Below are 22,853 nucleotides of genomic sequence, written 5' to 3'. Positions count from 1 at the left end.
AGTTCCTTAAATAGCCTTTTTGTGACATGTCAATCGCATCCATTCAGTATAAAAGTTAAAATTAGGTCTCAAACAGCCTTCTATGGACTCGAAGTTCCAAAAAGTTGCTCGAATAGCCTTCTTTGAGACATGTCCGCCATTTCTTGAATATGAAATGTGAACGAACATCACAAAAGGGCATGTTACCAATAAACCAAACTATCAATCTTTATCCATAATTTTGATAATTTTCTTGATATACTCAATTATTTAAAAAAATGAAAAATTTTAAAATTTTGACAATTTTGACAATTTGAATAAATCTACTGAATTAAAGCAACCGAAAGATTCCCTTTAATTCAACCACGGTAAAAGAACAGTTCAGATACCGGTATTTCGATAGCAGCTTACTATCTTCTTCAGGGATCGTTTTCGATTGATGAATGTGTATCATCCCTTATATTATTATAGAAAACATACAAAATAGGGTAGGTAGACCCAAAACACAGACAACGGCACAACTGTCGAGCATTCGGAGGTTTGATGCACTCACGGAAAATTCTGTTCCATAATAAAAAAAAATCCCGCTGCTTTTGACTCACTGTTTTTAGAACTGTATGTGTTATGTCGACATGACCGCATAGTTTCAATTTAATTTACTGGACTTATTCATCACTTAGGGAATGGATAAATGTGAGATTTTAACGGCAAGTTCCACGATTGATGGCAGAACAAGCATAAGCCAGCACGTCGAAATTTAAACGAGACCAGTCCAACAGAGAGAATACTCAAAGTTTTTAAGAAATTGCTAGATAGTTTGTTCAGAAAACACATGAAAAAGGGGATTTTCCCTTCCTCTACCAGTCGATACCAATGCACAGTGTTCCGAAAGGGATAAAAAATGAACTTTTTTACTAGCGCCTCTGTGTTTCATCTAATCTCTTGAGTGTCTTTAGAACATTTGCTCCTTCAAACATGTTTCATAACTTGAAAGTATTCAAAATTAGTCCAAGTCTTCTATAAAAAAATTGAAATTTCTAACTTTTTTTATTTCAATAGATATAGCTTCACTTTATACTACAAAGTTGTAGAGTACGTTAAAATATGAAACTTTGTTGGGAACTTCAAAACTCTATCTCTTTTCAGAGCAGTTATTTTAAAAGCATTTTAAAAGTTATTTAAAAGTTAGGTTTTTAAACTTAACTATAGTTTAATGAGGATTAACATTAATGAAATGATCTAATAACTTGTTGGGGCATTCAAATCACACGTATTGCACAAGATTCCAACAATTCTAAGACGTTTCCTAGCCAACTTATTGCAATTTTAAGTTTTATTTTTTCTCAACATCACGAGTGTTTATTGCAAAAACGTGCAAGTGGATTTTTAAAACTAATAAATCGCGTTGAAGCTTGCACTAAGTGCAACAAATTGGTGTTGGCGCCATTTGTCTCCACGCGCTCTTATTGCGTAGCATGGAAATCAATTTTTGTATGGAAACACGCAAAACATATCAAATTTATGCTGGTCGATGCTGGGTCGAGATAACTTCAACTGCCTCTCTTTTTCAGAAGTGCTGTTTTTTCGTTAACAAAAAAGATCAATTTAATAATCAAGTTTAAAGTATAGTCTTACTTTGTTTCAGATTTGAAGAAAAATTTTGTCATGTTAATGTTTTTAAAATGCATAATAAGCGCAACTTTCCACATGCCATTTCAAACGGTCGTTCGATTAAAGGTATTCAAATACAGAATCACTATTAAGCTATTTATAGTCCAAACTAAATTCATATATTTTACACACGTGAATCGAAATACTTCGATTGAGACACGACGGCGACCGGACGCACTTGAGAAAACGGTAAACGGTGCATTATCGGTTAATAAATTACCCCAATGAAAGAAATCCCCAAGTTCTCAAGAAAAATAAAATGAGCCTAAAAATCACAACATTATCCACCGATTGTAAAAAATGCTAAAATGTGGTCCTAACGCTCATGCATCTACCCTTTGGCACAGAAAACGCTCATGCATGGCTATTTTCTTTGTGTCATGGTCACAGTTGTGCACTTCGTAGTTAAAAATGTTTTTCTTTAAAGCAAATGAATCGAACCGAAAACACCTAAACGAAACCACCTTCAGCGATTTTATTTACCTCTTTAGGCTCCAGCATGTTGTTGTAGCTATCCTTGCGTGGCCTTTTGGAACTGCCCGTGCTAGGGTATCCTACCTTCGGCGAGCTGTGACCACCCAGGGAATCGGGAAGGCTGACATAGTAGAGAAAATTGGAAAGCCCCCCGCTGATCCGTTTGAGCTGCAGCTCTTCAGCCGGAATAGTCTTCCATGCTCCGGTTAGGTAGTCCCGACAAATCCTGGCCGCAATGTCCCGCATTTCAGTGGGCGATTTTGATGCCTGGGGATGGATTAAAGAAAATTCTATCGTTAGATTTGCATAGAGTATTGCGATTTTCAATGGAAAACTCCTAGACCTGTGCGAATCGGGGAAAACTGGTGCTCGAGAATTGCCTTAGGTTCTACGAATTAATTATCGAATATCTAAGCAGTTTGTCCAAGCGATGGCAGAGGAACTTAGGTTTCAAACGGGTTTTATTTTCTAATGTACTGCTAAAACTCTTTGATGTAAACGTTTGTTTTCTCGATGCATGATTCGAACGTGAAAAACACCACCCAGTGAGCGAAAATCAATACGAACCATTATTCGTTTTATTTTGCAACAACCAGCTAGTATTGTGTTCTGTGAAATTATTTTCCCGGGGTTTCTGTATGCCAATCTTGCGTCATTTATCAAGTTTTCGATAACAGCGCAGTCCCCGAAAGCCAAAAAAGGTATAAGTGAATAAAATCTACTTTCAAGAAAACGCGTTTTGAAATTTACGTTTTGCGTGATTTTCCTTACATTTTTTTTAAATATATAAAAATAAAATATTGAAAATATGACAAATTCACCATACGAAATATAGTTTTTGGTCAGCAAACAATTAATAACTAATCTATTTGAAAATGAAATGAATATAATATTCATACAGTACCGTCAAACGGGGCATCATGCAAGCACAGGTCAACGGAATGGTGCCAGACTCGTTTTGAAGATATTAGTTATGCTAGGTATTCCTTATTTTATTTTCTCTGAAACTCTTCTGACTACTAAGGCATTGTAAATCACACTTTTAGATGATATTAGCTGACCCGGTGTGCTTTGCTACACTTTTTAAAATTGATGGAAATTTGATAAATAATTTAAATTTCAATTTGTTGTTTAATTGTTTTATAATTAAATTTCAACGTCATTGTATATCAACCCTTTGAAATGAAAGTTTTAAATTGAGCGAAAACAATTGCAATACAAAAAAGATTAATTCTAATTTTCTGTTCTCAAAACCTTACTTGAATTTGTTTTCCATTTGTTTGTGTCTTAAATTAGGCCTCTGTATTAATTTTTTCATTACTTTTCAATTTCTACCAAAATATATGTTTATCGTATGAAAATTTCGGCTTATGATATAGCTCAGTTGGCAAGTCAGTTGCTTCCTAAACCGATGTCAGCGAGTTCGAGTCCAAGAGTAAACATCGAACACAGTTGTACCAGATAAGTTTTTCAATAACTATCTGCCAACTGCAGCGTTGATATAATGTCGCGAATGCCACAAAGGTGGTAAAACGTCTATAATCAAAACAAAAAAAAGTATGAAAATTTCTGTCCCATGCCAAATTTGGTTCAATTTGCTTAACACTAGAAGGACCGGCAAATTGAATATACCTATTCGGACCGTGACCATTCAAAATGACTGGTAAAAGGGAAATTTTTTCTATCATAATATTTTAAACTTTTTTCTTCTGAAATTGTTTTGTTATTTATTCGATATCATTTTTGTTATATTTAAAATGGAAATATTTTTTCACCATGGGTGCACGGAATCACCTCATTTTGGCATAGTTGACGAATGCGTGTATATCATAAAATGAATATTTCAAATAATAACCAAAAAATTAAAACACATTATCAATCTAATTATAAAATCATGTTAGACGGCTATGGATATTGACCATGGGTGCACGGTTTCACTTCAATTTTGTTTAGTAGATGTTTTCTAGCATCCATCGCTCTGAAATTATTCAATACATTGCCTATAAATTATACCTGATATTGTAGGTTTTGAAGCATATTTTTTCAATAAATAGAGCAATTTACCATGGGTGCACGGATTCACCGCTTTTCATCCAAAATCCATTTTTTTAGCATGCTAAAGGTAAAGAATAAAGATTTTTATAGATTTAAATAATAATTTGTGTTATATACATGGTTTTTCACTATGGGTGCACGGATTCACCGCGTTTTAATCAAATATTGGACTTTATGCAAATTTTTAAAAAGCATTTTTATAAATCTTAACTAAACCGAAGTCGATACCATGTCTTTCATGTTCAGACATAATGATTTAAATAACGATTTTAATTTAAAGTTCCGTTTTTTTCATTCCTCGAAAAGAAATATTTCAATTTTATCTTGAAATAATAAATTTATTTATTTTTTATTACAAAGCAGGTTTTTGCGATCGTACATTTATCTGATAAGATCTGATCAACTTCCAAGAAATTGGAAAACGCTTACCATGGACCGAGTGAGTTTTAGGGATTATATGCATCAAGTTATGTCGTGCGACGGAAAACAGTTAAAATAAAAATAATTAATCAACATTGTCAAATGTACACGTTGATTTGTTTTTCCTTAAAAGTTTTAAATTGACCAATATTGCATTTCAAATACCTATCATGTCTAACTCAAAGATATGTTGTTTTCTGAAGCAAGTTGAAAACTATTTCACTCTATATAATTTACAACGGTGAATTTGCAGCCATTCCGTGCACCCATGTTGAAATATCCGCATCCGATGTGGTCTATCAGATAGGCTGGCGCGAGTCTGGTGTAGGTATGCCAGGCGAACTGGGTTCGATTGCTTGTATCTTCAAGAAAATTCTTGGGTTCAAACCCCATAAGTTGCCGACAGGTAAGATGTGTTTCCTCTTATAATAAGAATGTTCAATCAGTTGCCAGCTGGCCAGGTATATACACGGGTGCCGGAATACCTGTAAGTGAACTTGCATTGGAAATTTGTCGAGCCTAATAATCTAAGAATGCAAGTAAATACATACTTGGGCAGAAACTGCGGCGATTCCGTGCACCCATGGTGTATAACCAACATATAAGAATATATCGTGCACCCATGTTGAAATATCCTTTTAATTATTCAGTTTCACAGCTGACGTCTTCAAATTTGCATAAATAAGTACTCAATTCATAATAATTTTACTCATTCTAGTTTAGTATAAAACATATTTATCTCCTAAAACTACTCGATTACTCGAATGGACACGTATTAAATGTAACATAACTTTTACAAATCTTGATGAAATTTGGCCAAATTTTGACAGAAAGTTCGATTATAGTTGAGCAACAAAACAGACCAAAAAAAATGGGAGTCAAGTGCTTGAAGCGCCACACAGCGGCCAATCCGATAACTTTTTCTTCAAATCTTCACGACTTCGTATCGAAAATCAATAATTTCATAACGAATGACACACTTCTGCCCACCATAAATCAACTAGGACTCATTGTCTTGAATGTAGCTTGCAAATGAAACCAAAAGCAAGCGAAAAAATTTTATCTTGTTTGAGTTATAGGGTTGTGAATTTTACCAGTCATTTTGACTGGTCACGGTTCGAGTGTCCATGGCGAAATAAAAGAGCTAGTGAAATAAAAAATACACAGTTTTGTAGAGATTCAAAATTCATGAAAAGTCGTATTTTCTGCGAATTTTTTAAGCCAAGTATGCAGAAGATATTCAACAAACAAAGTGTCCAACCAGTCATTTTGACTGGTGCGGTCTTTCTAGTGTTAATCAGTTTCCGAGGCATGAAAAAAAGTATGAAAGTCCTCCTGTTTTAAAATAAAAAAAAACATTTCTCGTACCCAAATCCCTGCTATGTAAAATTTGCTCGATAATTTCTCGAGATAATTTGAAAAAAAAAACAGTATGGGTGCACTCCTCTTCCTTTCTTTCTCCCCCTGTTAAGAAAGAAAGATTCTAAAATTCTAATTTCCATATACTTTCCTATGATAAATTTGACCTCAGTTGCTTGAAATGTTATCGAGTTTTTCAAAAAATCGTTTGGGAGCCCCCTTTTCCCTATTCAGCCCCCACGAGGATGAGGAAGGGTTGTCGAATAAGCAAAGAAACATTTCTCCATCCCAAATATTCTTCCTACTAAAGTCGGTTTCTTTACTGTGAATTATTCTATAGATATAATGTATGGGGCTCCCGTCTCTTCCTATTTAACTCAATGGGAAAAGGGAAGGGTCTCAAATAATTAAAGTAACATTGCTCGTATCAACATACATTCCCACACCAAATTCGGTGTATTTAAACTAAAGATGTCAAGATCTAAAAAAAAATTGTGGTGGCCACCTCTCCTCTTCCTATTTGGGGCCGTTCAGATACCACGTGGACAGAAAAATGAGATATTTGACCCCCTCCTCCCCCTCCGTGGACAAGCGTGGACATTTGGCAAACCCCTACCCCCCTCCCCGGATGTCCACGTGGACAGATTTGAAATAGTTTTTTTTTTTTTAAATACCAATAAGGCCGGAACAAATTTAAAATCCTTCTTTTGTCACTCGGAGTTGGAACATCGCGAGGGGGGGGGACAATAAAAAATAATGCCAAAAACAAATAAATTGGAATAAATTGCACGAAAGCTTGTATGCAACCAAATTTCATACTATATTGTTGCATAAAACCTATAAATCAAGTATTTTTTTATCGAAAAATTCAATAAAATCAAGAATACAAAATGTGAATTAACTTGCATCTTCCAAAAGTTGGTTCTTTGTCTTGTAATCTTTCGGATATTTGAATTTTTATTTGAAATTTACTTAAAATACTTCAAACTTTATTTATTCCCCCCTTCGGGATTTTGGAAATTTAGAAGAGGGGGGGGGGGGGGGGGTGACAAAAGAAGAAATTGATATTTGTTCCAGCCTAATTTGAATGTTACAAAACACCACTTTTTGCCTCTATGTTATTAAAATGGCTGATTTTGAAAGAAAAAGAATAAGAATTTCCAGATATAAATATATTATTTCTAGATTATCATATTTATCACTTGCTTTCTAGTTTTCTAGTTCTAGCTTTGCTATTTCAAGATTTTGATTTAAACATCTTAATATTTATTCATATTTAGAAAATATTTTGAAAGTAAGTATGTCCACGTGGACATGACCCAAACCCCTACCCCCCTCTCCGTGGACAAGCGTGGACATTTCCATACCCCCCCCCCCCCTCCTCTAAGTTGTCCACGTGGTATGTGAACGGCCCCTTTGTTCATTGGGATTAAGGAGGGGTCTCAAACAACCATAGAGTATTTTTCCGTATTCAAATATGCTCCAAATTTAGTTCCATTTTCTCGATTATTTCTCCAGATAAGAAAAAAAAAAAGTATGAGAGCCCCGCTCCCCTCTTTCTGTTTCCCCAACAGAAGGTGGAAAGGGCTTCAAACCATCTTGATAACATTTCGTTTATCCAAATATCCTCGCATTCTAAATTTTATTCCCCCGTTTGATCAGTTATCGACTATTGCAAAAAAAAATTGTATGGGCCTCTTCTCCTCTTTCTATCCTAACAATCAGAGTAGGGAGGGGTCTCAAACGATCATAGAACCATATCCCACAATGCCAATTTAGTACCATTTGCTCGAATAGTTATCGAATTATAGAATATTTTGTATGGAAGCCCCTCTCCCCCTTTCTTTCTCCCCACTGGAAAAAGGAGAGGTCTTAACTTAACTCATTCGAGACGGAGGCCTTTTCACGACATTCGTACTCATAGTACTTTACTCTTAGATAACTTTTTCGTCGTTTGATTGTCATCAAAACCATTTCCCAATACATTTTGCCTAACATTTGCGGATTCCATTGGTATAAGAATATTATTTTTCCGAGCAATAGTTAACTCACAATGAAAGATTGTTCTGACAAAGGCACAAAAATTCCATTGCACACACGGTGTGCAATCGGTCTCGAACGGGTTAAATATGCTTTGAAACATTTCTCGTATCTAAATACCCACGCATGTCAAATCTTGTTCCATTTGCTTGATTATGTCTCGAGTTATTTAAAAAATTGTTAGAAAGCCAGCCTCCCCCATTCCTATCTCCCCATTTGAAGAAGGATGCCAAATTTGGTACCATTTGCTTGAATGGTTCCCAAGTTATGCAAACATTTCTCTTTTGCTTGAGAGACCCACTCCCCGCTTCCAGTAAGAGTGAGGGGTCTCAAACTATAATAGGAACCTTCCCAAGCCTCAGAAGCATCCATTTCAAGCAAATCAGTTCTGAAGTTTCCGAGCCTTTACACTGAACGAAATCGGGCTATGAACAATATCGGAAATTCTAGTGTTTTTGCACTAATAGAAAATCTAATACTTTTTACAAGTTTGCTCATCGAATGCAATGCAAGGTTTTAGTTTTTGATAAAATTTATCGGAAATTCCAATGAATGTTCTAGAACGTCAAGTTTATAATGATTTCAGTTCGAAATGATGGAATACAAATACATGGGGTGGCTTGTGTTATGGTTTTCATTTTTATGATTTCTATTCGTATTTTCTTTCCGAAAACTTGCAACTAATTTTTGTTTACTTTGAAAATTTTATTGTTTCTTGTCTAGTCGCTATCAAATTTCGAATTATTAAACACTTAGCAATTACTATGGCACAGTCGCCAGTGCTAACGTTATAGAATGGTGATGATCCGAAACCCAAACTTCCGGCTTAGGTTCTCAGCGTAGGAAAGTTGGTACAAAACAAACCTGAAATCAAGAGGAATGATTTAATTTCAGATATTAACAACAAAGTTTTACATTATCTCACCTCTTTAGCACAGAGAATCGAAATTTCGCGGTCAATACCATTGATGGGTGAGTTGGTTCCGTGAATTCCCATTTCCAATAAACCAATAATAGATCATCTCCTTCATTTGGGGATCTGAGGCGTCCATTTTCATCTTGGTACTGTTCGCTCTCAATTGTATATCCTGAAAACCACAAAAGAAATATAAAACTATTGTGATCATTAGAAAAATTCGCACGCATCTTTTAAAAATACACAGAATACATACCGTTGGATTTGTTGAGCTTCACTTTTTTGTACGGATGAGCTGACATTAATCAACTTCAATTTCCGTTCAGCACAAAAAATGAATAAAATTTTTCAGCAAATTTATAATGTATCATTAATCGAAACTGTATTATTTATCAGATTTTCTTATACGTTCTACCGATCGAGTGTGGCTCATAAGATTCATTGGATTTTCCTATAAATTTTAATGGGTTAATCTCTTTTAGGATTCAACTGTAAAATTTATTGAATTTTCCGGAGTTTTTTAGTGAGTAAATCGTTAGCTTATAGGTCCGCATATAAGCTGAATGATTGAAATTATTGAAATGACCCTATAAAATTAATCGCCCGATTTCGTTCAGTGTAGGGAACAGACAGACAAACAGCCAGAACACATTTTTATCTTTATTGATTTGAAGAATTTAAAAGGAAGAAGGGTGCTAATCTATTTATCCATTTCGATTGGGTTTTGGTTGTTTTGTATCGTAGTTGTTGTTCATCATTCCGTTTCTATTAGGTCAGTTTAAGGTTTTTGTTATCCGTTGTATTCTGTCCTGATGCTCGGTTTTTATCACGGGGTGGTATATGTTTTTCCGCTGCTTTTGATTTGCTTGATCCCATTTTGGGCGGATGGTAGCGCCATTTTTGTTTGGGGTTGATTTTGAAAAGCTTTTATACCGACTGTTTATTTCGGATACTTAACTAACTGTTTGAAAATTTCAAACATTTAATACTGATGGGTAGATAGGTCAATAAAACCATCTGCAACAAGCACGATAGTTTCCCCTTTTCGGGTGGCCCCCAATCTCTTTCAGGACTGGCGAAAAGCGGAAAATTCGACGCATGCGCTCCCTAGGAAAATGTAGGTACAACAGCAGACTTTTATGCTCCCGCCGAGCGAATGGCTATTTCTACTGCACAACAACACAAACACACGAGATAAACTTCGTCGTGTCTTTTCGATTCCCGGTTCGGCTGCTGCCTGGTTGATTTTCAACAGCGTTGATGACGTTACGAATCGCGAATGAAGTCGATGGTCAAAACAAAGCGGAAAAAATAACCGACTGATAAGCAGCAGCTGTCCAAACAGGATCTTTCTACTTCTACCATGCGGTGTGATGGCTAGCTTATCCGTTGATGACGTAAGCCGCAGACGTAAACAACAGCACGTGCATGAAAGAGTTTGCTCTTACTAAAGACACATGAAATTTATCAAAGGTAAAGGTAATAAAAATTTATTAAAAAATGGTAAATTTGGGAATATATTTTTAATACTTGGTTGTTAATTTTAACAGAATTTTCAAGTGATATAAAAGCATAGGTTCTTTAGCCTTACATAAAACGGATTTATGTATTGTATTTTTTCGATCGAGTTATAAATCGAAACGGTTAATGATGTAGCCAACGCATCCGATTTCAACTACCGTTGCCAAATAACGAAAAAAAACTTTTCAACACACCCACTCAATCACCTGTTGCTGATGAAATTGTTTGATCAATACATCCCATTTCTCTTCCATATGTTTTTAATACATATTCCAAGAAGCATTCGACAGAACTCTATTTTGTCGAACGATACTGCCGATGTTTTTTTGACACCGATTAGGCCGGCTCGGTTCTGGAAGGCTAACACAAATATTTGTATTACTCGGTGTGTGGGTGTATAAGGCACTACTTTTCCAGATCAGATAAGCCGTTTTCAGCGATCGTACGACAGCAACAAAGTTTCAGTCACAGACTGTAAAATTGTCTACCAGTTGCAACGGTATCAATTTTATTGACTATCTAGCATTTTACGGCCCTTTACATAAGTAGCTTTCATTAAAACTTTTTTTTTTTGTTACTAACAACTAATAATTATTGCATTCACTCTATTAATTCGCTTGTGAAACGAAAAAATGTCTCGGATAAGTATGATATGCATTAGTGCTAACCTTCGAACTCAGATAGCCATAACATGTGCGCATTGCTTAAAAGCAGTCTTAAAAGCTTGGTTCTAGCAGGAAGCGTCAGTGGGGATTTTTTGATAAATAATTTAGAAGCAACGAAGGGTAAATCAGTTGTTGCATTTTCTGAATAATAACAAACTTACCTGAACGAAATGATCCTGTGTTTGTTCCATTTGCTGGTAGATAGAAGTATTCACCAAGTTGAAAAGAGTTCGAGATAGGCAAACAAAGTTTCGTTTATTAAATTGCAATTCAAATCATTATAATTGATCGTCGTAGCTTAAACTGACAGCATAATGTACTGTAGCTGTTGTGAAAATATAAAAAGCCTGAATGATGCACATTCCCAGTAATTTGATATTGTGTGGTAATGACGATGATTAGCCGGACAGACAACTCATTGTTTCCTCGAATAGCAGCTGCGTTTGTATAATTTGAATTCCCTTTAAATGGTTGAGAGGTTTTTATAATGTTAAAAAGTGAGTTAGCGTATTTTGTACAGTACCTACATATTTACCTACTTCAGAAAAAATATGTTCGTACAAACTTTCGGTTCGTATTCTGAATTTTGGTTATTGACGATAAATTGATTTTACGGATAAGTCGATAGAAACGTAAATAATTCGTACAAATCACTTGAGGTTTAGAATATCGGAGTCCATTCAAGTTCGTCGCTTAGCCGTCAATTTAAACCATCTTAACACGTTCATCGCCACGCTCATTTGGGTAGTTTCACTAGCCGGGCCCAAAGAAATTTTCAGAGAGAGAAAGCAAAGAGGGAGAACTCCCATATTTGAAACGTGTGGCGAAGCTGAGCGGTAACTCTAGTAAGAGAGCGTCACACGCTTTTTGATGTGACGGGCCCCCCTAGGAAATACACCGGTCACCCGAATATGGGTGCCGTGGCGACAAACGTGTTAAACATACACGCAGAGAAAACTTGTGCCATTGAAACAAAAGAAACACACATTTGAATCAAGTTTCTGGTGTTCTTAAATATAAATCTTATTTCTTTGATTTAATTTTTTTATCGAATGAAAAGAACATTATTTTAAGTCAATGTAAACGAATATTGAAATAATGTTCCGTACTTAAAATCAAAAAAAAACTTTGCCGCCATGAAAATTCTTCTGATTTTGATTACATTTTCTTTGAAACCATCATGGCTAAGATGAAAAAAATTGTGATGGAAATATTTCAAAACCGTGGAAAAAGAACATTCTTTGATTCAAAGAAAGACATTTCTTTGAAAGAAAGGAAAATATATTTGAATCAAAGTAATTTTTATTTATCCCATAATCAAAGGATTTTTTCCTTCGTTTTGCGGCATTTTCATTTGAAATAAAAAACCTTTTCGTTGCGTGAATGTCTAATAGACTAGTTCACTTTTCGGCTTTTTTCGCTGATCGCAACGCCACTTACAGGGTTTGATCCTCATTCATTTTCAAGTACTCTGGCCAAATTTGAGCTTATTTGAGTAAGTTTCCGGCGTGCGCTAGGAGTTTTATTGAAAAAAGTCCATTTTTCTGGAAAATTTTCGTAGATGTGTTCCTAGCAAGCTGTTGTAAATATAAAATGATAATTTTATAGTGCTCGGTGATTGGTATGACAAGCATTCGTATGGACCTGTTTTAGATAATTGACTAAATCAAACCGAAAAAATTTAAAAATTCATAAACTACAAACTTTTACAGAAAATTTGCTTACAAGTTGAGAGCTTAAAATCAGTAGTAAATAGAAAAAAAATATTTTCGATATAAACTTTTTATAAAAAGATAGCCTTATTTATAACCTTTAATTTGATGTATAACACTTAATGATCGCAAGAGTGCTAGCAAAGTTATTCAAATATCTATGCAACAAATTTGATTTGATAAAATATTTTTCATTCAAGTTTGCTTCACACCAACTTGTGCACAAGAAAGGATATTTTATTCAATCAAGTACCCCATGACGGGGCCAGGAGTTAAAAAAAGCGCGCACTTTGATCAAGTTGTAAGCAAGTCCTCTTGATGCCACGTTTTGCAGGTTGCATGATGCTAAAACTTGAATGGAGACATCATTATGATTCAAAGAATGTGATGTGAATGTTTGAATATCTTTGCTTGTAATATTGCGATCATTAAGTGTTATACATCAAATTAAAGGTTATAAATAAAGCTATCTTTTAATGAAAAGTTAATATCGAAAATATTTTTTTTCTATTTACTACTGATTTTAAGCTCTTAACTTGTAAGTAAATTATCTGTAAAAGTTGGTAGTTTATGAATTTTTAAATTTTTTCGGTTCGATTTAGTCAATTATCTAAAACAGGTCCTCACAGATGCTTATCATACCAATCACCGTGCACTATAGAACTATCATTGTATATTAACAACAGCTTGCTAGGAACACATCTACGAAAATTTTCTAGAAAAATGGACTTTTTTCAATAAAACTCCTAGCGCACGCTGGAAACTTACTCAAACGAGCTAAAATTTGGCCAGAGTACTTGAAAATGAATGAGGAACAAACCCTGTAAGTGGCGTTGTGATCAGCGAAAAAAGCCGAAAAGTGAACTAGTCTAATGTCTAAGCAAAATTAAAAATTGACCAAATGGCGATCATCAAAACGTTAGTTGATAACTAAATATAACTGTCGAATGTTGCCGCTGTTATTGACATACAGAAACACAATTGGACTCAAGTTATCAGTATTGATTATTGACCATCTTTGCTTTCTTGCTGCTTAGTGTAATCAACAGATAATTGAGCATCCTTGTGTTTACCGAGAAGCACATTATTATTGTGATATTCCATGGAACGGATTTACTTGTTTCCTTGTGCTATCAACTCTATAATGATGTCGTTTTCAATGTATTGAAGCTTACTTGTCACGATTGCCTATTTAGCAATCCGTTTCACCAAGTTCATCCTACTAAGCAAATACCAACCACGGTATAGAGTTAGAGTCAATTATAATCTGGTGCGTGGTTGAAGGTGATTTAAAAATTTTAAGTTTTAATACCTCACGAATGTGCAGAATGGAGGGATATTCTATTTGTGATCGTCAGAATAATCAAGACATTTTCGTTTTTATCACTAACAAACATTCAATTTTGATGCCATTCTTGACCAACAACTATGTATTGATCCTTGAACACGAATGATACTTGGTTGATAAATCAAGTAAGTGACAAACTAAAATAAAAAACGGTGTATCAACTACTTTCTCAAACACTGCACACTCCAAATTATGACCCATGGCTACTTATATTCAAAGGTTTGGAAAAAAAGGAACCTCTTAGCTGAATGAAATTATGTTTTCAAAGTAGTAGAATCTTCATTCCTTTGAATAGTGGATAGTGGAAAGAGTGCATAGTGGAATCGATGAGGAATGGTAGAAAGATGAAATTCCAGCCGGACTCGTTCCTTAAAACCGGATTGAACTTTTTTATTCCGGTTCCCCCATCATAATGAAATTTCTGCGGCGAAAACCGAGGGAATCGAAATAAAAACAGTTGTTGGTTTTAAGGAACGGCTGGAATTTCATCTTTAAACCATTCCCTATCGATTCCACCATGTTACACATGCTTGTTGTGTCGTGTTTTTGAGTTATTGACAAAATAAGATTTTTCGCGTTCATTTTCACTTGAACTGTAAACCGGTCTTTAGCATTTGTGCTTTGAACAATTGTTTACATTTCGTTTCATACGACGTAATGAAAGCTCACGCGAGAATTATGTATTTTAACCGTTTTCTACGCCTTGTGGATAAATTAGAAATCGCTTTGAAATTATACAGACATTATATAGCAAAAACGAATCTACAGTACAGTTCATAATTGGATAGAAATGGGAAGCACGCGCACTGTCACTACGACTTTGAACTTCCATAACTTTTCGCTATGATGATATTTTTCTATCATATTTTCTGCGTAAGATTGATCATTTATCACACTATTATTTAATAAAAAAGTGCTTTCTAGAGTTTGTATGGCCTGAGACACAGTAAGACTACGAAAATCTTTTTGAACTTTTGCCATTCAAACTGCAATTAACTACACAACGCCTATTATTGAAATTAAGCAGAAAATGAAATTCTAAACTAGCATATCTGACGATTTTTAAAAGTTCTATCGATATAGTAAAAATTTAAAGAGGTAAATATTTTAGAGTTGAATCGAAAAATATGATCTACATATATAGAATTTTGGACGATTCATAGGGACAATCTTTTTTCCATTGAAACCAGCCAAATAATGTCTGACAAAGGCAATTATGAAAAAAATGGAACGCAAACGATTGCTGGCGAAAACAGCAACAGCAACAAAAAAAAACCATCTCCACCCCGGCTGGGAGGATGTTTTGTACAAAATATTTCGATCCCGACCGATTTTACTCCAACCGTTTGCGCGCTCATTCAAGCAGTGCCATACACTATGCAAATCGTGTTTACAGCGACAAAATTTCATCGAATTTCATCGCATTTGTACAAATGTTTTGTAGTCTGTGGCCCGCTTAAGTTGAACTCTCATATAAATTACATTTTTATTTACATTTGAAATTTTCTAAGACAAACCAAGTATTTCCCAATTTGGAACTCAACTTATAGGTTTTTAAACGTACAAAACAGTTTTGAGATATTTTATTTTTAGACTTAGTTATTGATGATTATGTGGGAAAATTTAATGTTGATCAAAGTTACCCCAGTGATCAATGTTACCCCGTTCTCCGTTACTAGAAACATCAGTCAGTTTAAAATAATGCCATTCTAAATCTAATGCAATTATCCTGATTGACACTTGCTTTCCATCATATTGAATAAATGAGAAAGTGCCTCATTTTAAACTCTTTATCCGATGGCTAAGATTTTCTATCAACATCAGACAATGAGAAATTCAAATAAATGATTCAAGAAACAAATTCTGAAAAACTCTCTTTTGCTTATATCAGTTGATAATCCGATTACCACAACCATTTGAATATTTTCTGTAACTTAACGTAGCTTGAACTTGAATCTAGGAAAATTTATTATTCATACTACAAAAATTTCATCTAGCAATAGTTATATAGACAAACGTGCTTTACTTTTTTTTTCTTTAAAAATTAAAAACAACATCTTATCAGCTGCATCAGCTAATACCTAAAGTCGTATATATCATCCGCCCGGTAGGCTATGCAGGTGCCTAGGGTAACCGGTGAATCACGCAAGGAGAACGACTCGCTGCTACAGAGAGACCGCCTCCGTAGCGTTGAGAAAACGTGCTAGATTTCCTGGTTTGGTTGATTCAGTGATAACGTGTGGTACGTGAATTAAGGCTAAAGAATTAGTAGAACAATAATACAACACTTTCAATTTTAACACTCCGTACCCTGGGTTCCCATGGGCCACGGCGGCGGTGTGCATGTTTGCAATGATGATAGTTAACTATCATTGCGCATTGTCCTGCCTAAGAGGGTCTTTGCACACATCTTGTCACTCAAGCATGGATTCAAAATATGACTCAAATTAGAAGGCGCGATGGACATATTTATTTTAATAAAATTTAGCGGTTCAGTGGTGTCCCAATTTTTCATGATCCATGTTGATAAGATGGATGGGAGTCAAGGCCGCGCGAACGGGGGGGGGGGGGGGGTTTAGGGGTTTAACCCCCCCCCCCATGGAGATTTTTTCCAAGTAAAATTTTCAGTACAAGAAATGAATTTACCGAAAATTACTTGATCATAAAAGGTGTTTGAAAATTAGTGTTGATAAATACAGTGAGCGAAATAAGAATAGCACCACTATGTGTTTTGCTTGTAAAAATATGAATGATTGAAAATTACGAAAACTTTCTTCCACAGTTTGTTCTGAGTTGCTTAACGGATAAATCAAGCATAAGTTTACTTTTTTTGGACGAAGCAATTGCCGTTGAGGACCAAAAATGTGAAAAAGGGTGCGAAATAAGAATAGCACCACTTGAGTTTTTCAACAAAAACAAGATTATTTTTAAAAGTTTACTGTGTAAAAGTGAATAATAATGCTTCTACGAATTATTTGAATAGATAACTGCATTTTAAGGAGTTTTCCAGAATTTCAAAGGTTTTCAAAGGTATTAAAAGGGGGTTTTAAGAGATGCTCCTCTAGCGTAAAGGAATTTGATATTTGAGCTGTAATTCTTTTCCAAACTACTTACTTCCTTCATTAAAATGATGTGAAATGATGAAACAAACATTCGGGATTAACTTTAAATCAGAAAAAAAATAGGTTGGAAATAAAAAACTTAGATTTTGTTAAGTGAGCCACACTTTTTCCAGTTTCAAGTCGTAGATGACAGCACAATCTTGCAGTTAAAACCAAATTTAGTCTCAATATTGATTTTCCAGGTTTATTTAGGCCCATATTCATCATTTTGAGGTATTTTCGCATCACAGTTTTGTGGAAGTTCACGCTGCAGAAAGCTTTTCCGGATTTGCAAAAGAATCACCAGCACAACAAATGTTCAACCGCCAAAATTCCTGCTCATCTCAACTTCCGATTTAATTGCAAATAATACCAAGAATACTGATAGCCGTCTGGTCTATCAAGTTCCGTCGAAAAGTATAACTTTATTCTGATAATCGGTCCAAAAAATTCACTTTTAGTGACCTTTATGCAATTCATATTTTTTTAGATTTAGTGATCTTAGAATTTCCAGAGCGTTAACAAGGTACATGTATTTATTTCTTGACCAAAATCATCCAGCACTCCTAAATTAATCCCGGATATTCGAAAATGGGCATGAATTTGGTTAAATGGCAAGATAGTGCTGCCATCTATGACTTAAAACTAGAGAAATACTGTTTGACTATTAAAAAACATTAGTATTTTTGAATTCCAACCTGCTTTTTGGATTTAAACTCAGCCTCAAATTTATGTTTCATCATTTTGCATCATACTTATGAGTGTTAATGAAGAAATAAAGCAGTTTGATAAAGTTTTATTGCTCAGATATCAAATTCCTTGAAGCTAAAGGAGCATCTCTTAAAACCCCCTTTTAGTACCTTTGAAAACCTTTGGAATGATGGAAAACTCCTTAAAATGCAGTTATCTATTCAAATAATTCGTAGAAGCAATACTATTCACTTTTACACAGTAAATTTTGAAAAAATAATCTTGTTTTTGTTGAAAAACTCAAGTGGTGCTATTCTTATTTCGCACCCTTTTTTCACATTTTTGGTCTTCAACGCCAATTGCTACGTCCAAAAAAAGTAAACTTATGCTTGATTTATCCGTTAAGTGATTCAGAACAAACCGTGGAAGAAAATTTTCGTAATTTTCAATCATTCATATTTTTACAAGCAAAACACATAGTGGTGCTATTCTTATTTCGCTCACTGTATGTCAGAAATTCGCTTCGCCTCCGGCGGAATTTCGTCTCAAATCATTCTCAAGGCCTATTAAGACATTTCGTTTTACGGCTCTAAATGACGTATGTATTTTGTGTTTCTCATTCTTTTGAATCCTCAACTCCATATCCAAAAAGTTTTTGACAAATTACTCAAGGCATCAAATTTAACATTTTTCCTAGGCGCAAAAAATTGAGAAGATAATTTTATACAATTTAGGTGCCAAAAATCCAAATATGCGATTAGGTTTTTGTCTAACAACTTTGTTTTTGAAATCACTTTTATCACAATAGGTGAAAATCGAGTAAGAATTTCTTTTTTTGACTTTTTTGACAAATCTGTGAAACATAAAAAGAAAATTAAAGGCTTCAAATCAATTATCCACTTTCCCCTAGATCACAACTAATTTTTTTTCTAATCCAGGTTTCACAATTCAAATGGTGATTAAATATTTCTTCGAATTTAAAATATTACAGCGGCATTTTTCAATCAAGCCATCAATTGAAAATGAAGGAAAGGAATGATAATTAAGACGATTAATAAACAAAAGTTTTTATAGTTTTGCTTATTAATTTTAAATCATGATAAAATTGGAGAGTTTTTGGGAACACTGTTTTAAACTTGACGCGATTCTTCTTGTAGGAATTTCTTTGTGAATTTGTGCGAGTTTTAGAAGAAAGAAATTTGAAAAGTTACGTGATATCGCTAAATGAAGTGTGCGGGATTTCATTCAGTGCAAAATATGGAAAAAATGTTCTGTACATTCGGCATAAATTTAAAATTTTATTTTCCTAATTTGGTCTTTGGATGACGCGGTAGCGAAAAATGTCTCCAAATTTTTGGATAATGCTCGCGAAAAATAAATAGAGATGGCGCTGATAAAAGGTTCGGGTCAAAGCTAACGTTAGCGTTACGCTTGGAAAACATCTTTCTAAGTGACACGACCTGTTATGAAAGTTTACCAGACCAGGACTCAGGAGGAAATCCGGTTGATCTATCGGTCGAGTTATTTTCATCATCAAATCCCCAAGCAAGCTAAGTACATTTTTATCCAAAACAAATTTGGTAAAAAACAATAACATATTGAATGAGGAACTGAAATTTTATTTAAATTTTCAACCAAGCTATCATTTTCAAAAAACCATTTTTTTTAACATTTTAACTGTGTATTTTCGTACTTCGGATTGAGTTTATGTTATCTTTTGCTGCTCTGTAGATAGCTTAAAATTGCCTGAGTTGGAGCAAGAAAGCGTTAGGAAAGTTTTAACTGTATTCTTTACGATAGCTACTCTTTCAAAAATTGTACATTCTAAATTATAGATGTAATTTATGTTAGATTTAGTTGCAAATGTTTCAGTGTCATGGAACTATCGTAGTAATAAGTTTTATTTAGATACGCCAAACCTCGCAAGTCTTTGCCTGACATGTAGATTTTTTTTTTTAAATTTTCATTTGTTTTTTTATTAATTGAGTGAATTGATTTTTTTAAACATTTTAAGAAACATTTAACGCAATCTAGTATTGTTTTTATCAAAAGTAATTTAATGTCCCCTTTCCCTTAAAAATACAAGTCTTTTAGCTGTCTAAAGACTAAAAATGTCTGAATGAAACTAGAAATCCAAAACAATTCGGTATCGAATTTTGAATACGGCGAATGCGCCAACTGTAAACAAATCCAGATAATCACATAAATGCGTTAAACTATTCATTTTACATCCGAAAATATGATCTCCTTTCAATTTTTCTTATTTTAGTGAAGTTAAATTTAATTTTTTAAATAAGGCGAATAGCTTTTTTTTATGAGTGTGTAATCCCACAGTTCATTCGCCCATTTCCCCTCGAAATTTTGTCGCGAACAAAAGGGCCAATAGTTATCTCGAGATGGAAAAAGGGCATTGAAGTTTTCGAAAAAAAAAAATCCAGGACGAGGAGATGCACAAATCAGATCGTTGAATGTGCTAATGTGTTAACGTGATCATTTGGACCCGCTTTAAAGCCGAAATTTGCTTGAATATTGCTTCTTTAATGAGTGATCCAAAAGGCGAATAGTCATTCTGCAATTCAAAAGGGCACTCCAATTTGGCGAATGAACAAAATGAGAGCACCAGTCTGTGGTAAAAGGGCCCACAGTTATATTTATTAATTTTTTGTGGTAATTAGTACGGAAAAGCTAAATTTATCGATCGGGTGTTGAAATTAAACCAATTTGAAAGCATTTTAGCGACTTCTTTAGGAAAATGATTGTACGCAGCTAAATAGGAAATTGATTTTATTTTCTGAAACTTGGAATGCGTTTTTCTCAAAACAAAGGTCTTGGCGCATTCGCCGTATTCAAAATTTGATACCGAATTCATGTATGTTTGATGCAATGTATCTTTTTTGTAGTAGCACGTAGTGATGGTTTTGCACAATCAGCGCATTAAAGAAGGTGGAGTTTAAATATTAAATATGCGGTTCAAATAGAGTTTGTTGATATATTCAATTTCATAAAGGATTATATGATTATGTTATTACACCTTTTTTTTCATTTTATATGTTGATATTACTAAAACAAGAAATGACAAATCAATGGGAGGTTAAACAAGCTGAAATTTTTAGAAATTTGCATCTTTTTTAATCTTTCTTTATGTGGGTGCGTATTGATGTTTTCGTAGTATACTTGTACTTGTATTCGTGATATTAAACAGTAGCCTGTATTTTTTTCCTAGATTTTTTTTTTTTAAAGAACGACTTATTTTAATTTATAAATTTAACTAACTTAATCTTTCAAAATATTCAAAAAAAAGAAGTCGTTTCGTGAATAATAAGTTCTGCAATATTTTTTTCCCAGCCCAACAATGTTAGAAAGTTTACTCGTAAAGTTTGAACAAATTCTGGTTTCATGTAATTTGAAAATTTAGTTTGAAATTTATATCATAAAGGACATGTCACGACATAAACATTAAAATAAAACTGTTAAACCTCGAAATTTGAAAAAGTTCTTAAAAATAGCCATGATACAAAGATAAAAAAATATTTAAACTGTTGGAAGGGAATATTTTGATTTGCATAAGAAAAAATTGCATAAAGAACAAACCACATCAAACTTTTTCACAAAGTTTGGTTTTTTTTTGCGTTTTTGGGAAAGATAAATTTCCTTTATTTTTAATGACAGTTCAATTGATTAGAGGTTTACTATTTAGTTTTCAAATTTTATATCGATTTCAAAGTTACAACTCAGAACACATTCACTTCGTTTATCACAAATGTATGGAATAACCTTGAATATAATTTGAAACTAGCACGTCATTTATCAAAAATTCGATGTTAACTATATTTACCAGTGCCCTTCTCGTCGCACAGTTCATTCGAGTCTGGATGATTGGATGATGAGAACAATTAAATTAAAACATTGGAGGATATCAACCTCATGAATAGTTAAAGAGAATGTATTAAATTTATTGACATAACTCACAGTGTAACAAGTTATCTATTTCATTGCATAGTTGTCACGAATTGTCACTGCAGTTAACATAAAATGGTTAATAAAATTGAAAAAAAAATCTAGTTGAAATAGTGCATGTACCAGTAGTGTAGCAAATTTACAGCTCTTTTGTTTGGTAAATATTTTTAATACAACTTGGTACACCATCTATAAAATGAAAAGTTTCACTAGGAAATCACCAAAGCTAAGGAGAATAGTTTTTTTTTATCCAGATCGCATAACACTGGTCAAAAGTGTCTCCTGATCATATCCTTTTCCCCCATCCACAAAAAAATTGTTTTGCTAGGATGCAGAGGTGACCTCGGTCCTAAAGCATGAATTTGTTTTCTATCATCCTTTTCTCTTATTTTCCTCTCTATCTATTGACTACTAGGACGTGGCCGGCGCCGTTATTGATGTTTAAAGAGAGAGCATCAAATTTGTTCATTGTGAATGTGTTGTTAATCCCAGACACCATTCTTTTGACCTCTGGGCAAAATTGATGGCCTCGGTCAATCACGGAGTAGCAACCATTGGCGATGTGGAATTCGTTCTACTGAGCCACGCCTACGATCATGGAATTCGAAATGTGTATGTTTTAGTCACGTTCCGATCATACAAAAATTCAAAAAAAAAACATTTCAAAGTTATATGCTGATGAACCGATAAGAAAAATTGAGTTTTAACATATATATTTCATAGAGCATTTCGAGTTCAATGATTTGAGGTGGATGTGAGTAGTCAATCAAGCTCAGCTAAGCTAAGCTAAGCTAAGCTAATTTTAAATCATGATAAAATTCTTATTTATCTTATCTGAAATTTATTTTAGAATTCAGATTTAGTTTATTTTTAAATCTGGGTTAAATTGATGAATTCTATTTCTATTATTCTTATGCCCGAAGCTTTAAACTCTGTTTTTCTTCA

The 22,853-nt window shown here is 34.0% G+C and overlaps 1 protein-coding gene across 11 annotated transcripts in view; it reads right to left on the bottom strand.

Moving 5' to 3' along the window:
* LOC129749540 (choline/ethanolamine kinase) overlaps positions 1-22,853 on the bottom strand; it is a 45,664-nt gene that overhangs the window by 15,105 nt on the left and 7,706 nt on the right. For 5 of the 11 annotated variants that reach the window (XM_055744528.1, XM_055744526.1, XM_055744523.1 and 2 more), the window contains exons 3-4: positions 11,262-11,294; positions 2,134-2,391 (exon numbers count right to left, since the gene is read on the bottom strand). In XM_055744528.1, the coding sequence (XP_055600503.1) occupies positions 2,134-2,391; positions 11,262-11,294 (291 nt within the window). Of the gene's footprint in view, positions 1-2,133; positions 2,392-2,467; positions 2,672-11,261; positions 11,295-22,853 lie in introns of those variants that run through there. The other 6 variants (XM_055744530.1, XM_055744531.1, XM_055744533.1 and 3 more) reach the window with 5 other exon arrangements.

Source organism: Uranotaenia lowii, chromosome 2 (assembly GCF_029784155.1).
Source record: "Uranotaenia lowii strain MFRU-FL chromosome 2, ASM2978415v1, whole genome shotgun sequence".
Lineage (NCBI taxonomy): Eukaryota > Metazoa > Arthropoda > Insecta > Diptera > Culicidae > Uranotaenia > Uranotaenia lowii.
The sequence above is the reverse complement of the archived record's forward strand: the minus strand, read 5'-3'. Positions and strand labels throughout refer to the sequence as shown.